Source organism: Grammomys surdaster, unplaced genomic scaffold (assembly GCF_004785775.1).
Source record: "Grammomys surdaster isolate TR1022 unplaced genomic scaffold, NIH_TR_1.0 205203, whole genome shotgun sequence".
NCBI lineage: Eukaryota > Metazoa > Chordata > Mammalia > Rodentia > Muridae > Grammomys > Grammomys surdaster.
Genome location: NW_021624064.1, coordinates 5,331 through 11,409, shown reverse-complemented (window position 1 = coordinate 11,409; position 6,079 = coordinate 5,331). Strand labels below are relative to the sequence as shown.

Genomic DNA, 6,079 nt, shown 5'->3' with positions numbered 1-6,079 from the left:
TGGTGTGTGCAGGGCCCAGAACTGGGGAAAATACTGTACAAATTTACTGTTTTTAAAAATCTATTTATGAGTTGGTGGACACTCAGGTCACTGAAGGGTTATCTGCTTGACTCTAAAAATGTTACCACAGAGACCTGGAGAGATTGTTCAGGGGTTAAGAGCACTTGCTGCTCTTACAGAGGACCAGGACTCAGTTCCTGCACCCACATATGGTGCACATGCATACATAGAGACAAAGCACTCACACACATAAAGTGAAAATTTTTAAATCTCAAGGAAAACTTTATGTACTACCATAAACATTGGCATACACATATCTGTTTGATCTCACACTGCTTATTTTTTTTTAGATTTATTTATTTATTTTATACATATGAGTACACCACCATTGTTCTCTTCAGACACACCCGATCAGGGCATCAGACCCCATTACAGATGGTTATGAGCCCCCAAGTGGTTGCTGGGAATTGAACTCAGGACATCTGGAAGAGCAATTGGTGCTCTTAACCGCTGAGCCATCTCTCTAGTCTGATGCTATTTAGTTTTGATTTGCATTTTCCTGATAACTAATGTCATGCTTGCTGGCTACTGGCACAGTTGTATACCTCTTGTTACTTGGATCCCAGGGAGTTCCCAGTATGGCTCCGGGAAGGAGGAGGAGGCTAGGGCAGGCCACACCCCACCGTTCCAGGAAGAAGGGCTACTTGAAAGCCTCAGCCTGCAGCTTCAGGGTTTCACTTCTGTGTCCTGACTTCTCCAGAACCGCTCTGGCTGGTGGCTCTGGTTACTCCCGGGTTGAACAAACAAGAGACCCCTTCCCAGCACCCCAACACGTCCTTGCTTTGTGTGGTGAGCCGAAATACCTAGGTAGGGGTGAAGATCCAGGTGAGCTACCCTACCACTAAGCCCCTCTCAGAGCCCAGCTGCCCCTACTCTGGTGTGGTCTCTACTCCATGGCCTGGATGCCTGCTTGTTAAGTTGGGGATTCAGCCTTCCAGAAGCCCCACTATACCAGACAGCTTGAAGAGACCCTAGCAGCTAGGGCCTAATCTCTATTGAGGCCACCCACTAGGGATACAGTGGGACCAGCCTGGTTTGTGCTTGTAGCTGGCAGAGGGAGGGTGCTCTTGGGGGAGAGGGGTGAGAAGGGAGGGGGGACGGGGCACTCTCTAAACTTCTGGGCTGAATGCTGGTTCCCTGGCCCACAAGTCCCTCCCTGATCCCCAAGGACCTTCTTGCCTCACTCTCCACCATTAGCCCAGAGACCGGGTTTTGTAGGGGTGTTACCTGTTGGTCTATGCTGCACAGGTTGTCTGCCTCAGGCCTGTTTTGGTCTATGACCCATGAAGGTTCGAGGAGGTCAGGTAACTCACAGAGCTGTACATGAGAGCCTGAAGGAACCACCGAACCCTGGAACCACCGAACACTGGCTTTGCTGTGGGCTCCTGTGCCAAGTCCCTTAGAAGTGAGGGCTCGAGTTCTTTCCCCACCAATGGCCCTCAGCCAGGGAGCACAACAGGGTATCTTAGACTTCAGCAGGTGGCCAGGGGTGACACACAGTAATTAATGGTGTGGATAGTGCAGGACCTGCTGAAATAGGCTATCTCCTCTTCCTCCTCAGTCAAGTGCCGGAGACCCCAGTGAGAGACAGATAAGTGAGCCACAGAGTGAACAGTGCCCTCTGTGTTGTGTTGGTCGGGTAGGATGTGCCAGGACTAACAAGGCAAGGCTATTCTGAAGGGATGGGGTCCTGAGTGCTGGGGGCAACTAAGTATGGACCTCTGCCATCCGGACCCAGGATCATGACATCAGCCTTTCAGAGAGCGGTCAAGAGTGTGATACAGGAGGTGGACCACGGCATAGAAGATCTCATCCCAGTGGACTGCCTTCAGAATTCGATCAGCTTTAAGCCCTACAGCCTCCTGAGCAGGAAACTCTCAAGCTCATGTTTCTGGAAACCCAGTTATACATTTCTCAACATGTCAATCAAGGACATCCTGGAACCCATCTCACCAGAACCAGGTATCTCCTTTACCCACTCCCCTCTTCCACATCCTGAGTCCCCAGATTGAATAGAAGAAGGGAGTGGGCGAAGCCCAGCCTGCCATCTTACTGGGCACGTTCAGCTCTACTCCTCTGGCCCTATTTGCAGAGTGGGGAGTTCTTTAAAGGCCCCATTGCTACAGAGGAAAGACAAGGCAGTGGCTACTGGAATACGACTGTAGAGCTGGTCTCGTTTTAGAACCGGAGTGTATTGGCCACTTCCAAGTCTCTGATGTCATCGATGGGAACATTCAGGGCAGTGTGGTGATGTCAGGCAGGGGAGAAGGGAGAATTGCTGGTGCGGCTGCAGTGTCTGACAGTTCCAGTGCCTCCATGAGTGTGTGTATACTTTCTGTGAATCTGCAGACCTGGTCACTCATTCAACGTGAAAGGTGAGCCCCAGAACGGATGACAGCTCTCTTAACCTCAGCAGCCATGCTTCTTGGAAAGGTTGCTGGGTTCTGGGCATCAGATGGGCTCTGAGGCAGTATCTCTCAGCACTGAACAATGGAAGCCCAAGAGGAAGGGAGCAGTATAAACAAAGTCAGGTGGGGAGGGATGTTAAACCTTGGTTACCAGGACTGTATCCTGAAGATCAGGATATCAAGGAAGGGCCTAAGTCCCTTGGAATCAGGCTGAGCTCCTGGTTGCTATGAAAAGTGGGTGATGCGGAGTTGGAACATTTATGAATCATACATAATGGAGTCCCTCCACAGGCACAGGCATTCACTGCTCTGTGTTTGAACTTGTGATTACCCTCACAAGCACCTAGACACTGTTGGGAATGCCCTAGAAGGGTTCCCAAGCCTGGTATCCACAGACTCCTGGATTCCCTAGCCTTTCTATCTCACCTGTCAGGAGGATGGTGGGGAGGGAGGCTGATCCATGGTGGGCAAGCCCTGGCAATCTTTCTGTAGGCACCTGCAGCAGCCTGAGAATACAATCCTGCAACAGCTTCGGAGTCGTGGGGATGACGTGTTTGTCATCACCAAGGTGCTGCAGACAAAGAAGGAGTTGCAGATCACCCAGGCCCACAGCCAGGAGTCCCAGGTAAGTTTACAGTGCCTGGAGCTTCATGCTTGCAGGTATGTTATGCTAACCCTAACACCAGCCTAGTCCTACTTGGGCACAGAGCAATGGCAGGAATCTTAGAAGCCAGGGGCAACATCCCAGGCAGTGATGGAAGACTCTTCTAAGACCCCTCCAGAAGTAAGCAATAGCCCCACTTGCCCAGTTATCTGGAACTGCTAAAGGCTGGGTCAGCCATTACCAATGACAAGCCTGTCACCAACACTCCACTCATAGCTATTCACTCCACACCCCTGAGCCCATATCCATCCTTCAGGGTGAAGGCAAGGGCCACCAAAGCCAGAACAAGATGGTGACCATTCCTGCAGGCAGCGTCCTTGCATTTCAAGTGTACAAACTGCTCATTGGCTCTTCATGGGGTGAGTGGCAAGGGACTGTCTCTAGAGTCCAGACTCTGTGGCAGAGAAGCGCTTGAGCTAGCCAGGGGATGCTGTGGGTATCTGGCTGCATGATCTCCCAGACAGGGTGGTAAAGTGTGTCAGGACTGAAATGTGGGTCGTAGAGGCAGGATCTCATGAGGTCCCAGGAGCCTTGGGGATAATGGATTGATGACCTGCTTGCTTCTTGCTGTTGCCAGGTATCCTTCTCCTCCCGGATGAGAAAGAGAGGACCTTTGAATCCTCCTCAGGTAAGATCCCAGATACTCTGGCCTTACATGCCCCATAGCTTTGAGGTGTTCTGTACTCAGGGCATGAGGTGGGGACACACCACACATACACATGTATACACAATGGGTGAAGCTCAACTCAGATGATGTTGCTGGGCCTGCTTAGCTTTCCATATGCCCTGGGCTGCCATTATTAGGAGGGATGGGTCTGGGAGGGTCCAGGGAAAATCTCATCCCTCTTTGACATGAGACAATGATCCCTGGGCCACTAATCAAAACAGCTCTTCCCCTTCCACCATCCTGATCTGTTGTCTAGACCATAGAAGAGGAGTGGACCTAGGGCACCATTGCTTTAATCTGCTCGCTGCACTACAGTTGACTGGTGAACAGCACAAATTCATGTCAGGTCAGTAACACCTTGACTACCCTGGAATTCCACGGCTTCTACATCTGCTCCCTGGACCTACCCCTCCTAACTAATGTTCCCCAAGACATCACGGACATCAGGTGGTACTGCCCTCAGTCTCTCCAGATGAAATCCCTGAGGAAGAAGAATTCAGGAAAGACTTCCAAGGCCTGTGTGCAGAGGTGAAGGCTGGCTCCTTAGAACTGGGGAACTTAGAAATAGAGGTGAGAGAACAGCTGCTAGAGGACATCGGGAGGATTTTACAGGACCAGCCCCGCCTGGACGCCTTAGAGGCCTCAGTGAGTGAGAGTGATGGTGGTGGACAGGGTCTGGACAAACCTGCTCAGCCTCATTTACTCCTGCCTCCCTCAGCTACGGCAGGGCCTGTGCAGTGGTGAGCAGGTGGAGCTTCTGGACAGCCCAGCAGGCTGCATCCTTGAGTATCTGGTGCTCTGTTCTGCAGAGCCGGCGCTGGAACTAGCAGGCTCTATCTTCTTTCTGTTGGGAGCACTGAATGGTGAGCAGCCCAAGGAGGCATTAGTAGGGATCAGGAAGGGAAGACTAGGTTCTATATGGGGCATTCTGGAACCCTCTCTCAGCCAAGATCTCTCCCCAGTGCTGAGTGAAACTCAGCAGCAGCTGCTGGCTAAGGCTCTGGAGAAAACAGTACTGTCAAAACAGCTGGAGTTGGTGAGTGGACCTAGCCTTCGGGGTGCAATGGGGCCCTGGGGACATCGAGGTTGACATGGGAAGGTGCTGCTTCCCTCAAGCTCAAACTACAGGCAGCATCTATAACCTCTTACCCTCCTCTGTTGGTAGGTGGAGCACATCTTGGAACAGAGTACCCCATGGCAGGAGCAGAGGTCTGTGTCCCTTCCCTCCAGGCTCCTTGGGGACAGCTGGGATGAAGAGGCCCCCATCTGGGTCTTGCTAGAAGAATGTGGCCTAAGGCTGCAGGTGGAACCCCCCCTGGTGCACTGGGAACCGACTTCTCAGGGCCCCACATGTGCTCTCTATGCCTCCCTGGTCCTATTGTCTAGTATAGGCCATGATCTTGATTAGCCTGCAGGCCTCCCTTCCAGCAACATCTCCATGTCCTACCTTCCAGCCAGGGCAGAATCTTGCCAAGCCCATCCTCTAGGAAGGCCAAGTACCCAACTCAGTCACAGGGTTAGAATGCAATGACACCTAGGAGTTGGAAAAATTTAATAAACGTACAAACAAAAGCATAGTGCTGCGTTTCTGAGGGATAATGGATCTTCTTTGTGTAATTGTAGAGGCTTTGCAAATGATTTTGGGTTAAAAGCATAAAGTCTCATTAAGGTGAGCTCAGTGAAGACAAACCTTCTGTGAGACAGAAGGGGTAAGAGCTCACTTAATCTTGATTTGAATTATCAGATTGTGAAAGGAGGGACTTCTTTCCTCTATCCAGAAGGCTGGACGCATATAGATTAGAAGTACTCCAACATGCTACACCTCTTACTCCTTTGAAGTAGTGCCACTTTCTGCTAACAAAGCAATCAAATACAGGAACCTGAGGTCCATTATTATGCAAACCACCACACCATCAGGAGAACTCCCTAGTAATGATATTACTTAAAAGGCCCCAGAAAGGCCTCAAATATCGGAGAGTCATGTTGCAGACAGGCCTCTCACCTTAGCATGCTCACACAGTGCTCAACAACTTTCTAGCCCACCATTCTCCCTTGAAAACATGTTACTTTATCAGGTCAGCACACAGCAGTGGTGTTTATCATGATATTTTCATGCACTTGTATGTTTAAACCTGGAGATTGTTCCCCAACTACACTTCCGTTCTCCACCATCCATCTGGTCTCTTTCTTCCTCATAGGATTCCTCAGGTCTACTAGCCACTATCCCAGGGATTCTCAACCTGGGAGTCATGTCTCTGTGAAGACCATCAGAAAACACAG

The 6,079-nt window shown here is 50.7% G+C and overlaps 1 protein-coding gene across 2 annotated transcripts; it reads left to right on the top strand.

Annotated features, from left to right (window-relative positions):
• The first annotated feature begins 752 nt into the window (after positions 1-752).
• On the top strand, positions 753-5,376 carry LOC114615942 (gasdermin-D-like). 2 transcript variants are annotated; one of them, XM_028761524.1, is made up of 11 exons: positions 753-885; positions 1,799-2,022; positions 2,243-2,435; positions 2,961-3,093; positions 3,389-3,491; positions 3,710-3,760; positions 4,056-4,145; positions 4,263-4,444; positions 4,518-4,662; positions 4,762-4,835; positions 4,965-5,376. In XM_028761524.1, the coding sequence occupies exons 2-11, from the start codon at positions 1,803-1,805 to the stop codon at positions 5,205-5,207; spliced, it is 1,434 nt and encodes a 477-aa protein (XP_028617357.1). In that variant the 5' UTR covers positions 753-885; positions 1,799-1,802; the 3' UTR covers positions 5,208-5,376. The 2 variants fall into 2 exon arrangements, with proteins under 2 accessions (XP_028617357.1, XP_028617358.1); XM_028761525.1 differs by having other exon boundaries at positions 1,622-2,022.
• Positions 5,377-6,079: the final 703 nt, after the last annotated feature.

Coding starts and splice junctions, on each gene's coding strand:
- LOC114615942 (XM_028761524.1), top strand. CDS start 1,803: ATGACATCAGCCTTTCAGAGAGCGGTCAAGAGTGTGATACAGGAGGTG. Junction 2,436..2,960: donor TCACTCATTCAACGTGAAAG/GTGAGCCCCAGA, acceptor ATCTTTCTGTAG/GCACCTGCAGCAGCCTGAGA. Junction 3,094..3,388: donor CCCACAGCCAGGAGTCCCAG/GTAAGTTTACAG, acceptor TCCATCCTTCAG/GGTGAAGGCAAGGGCCACCA.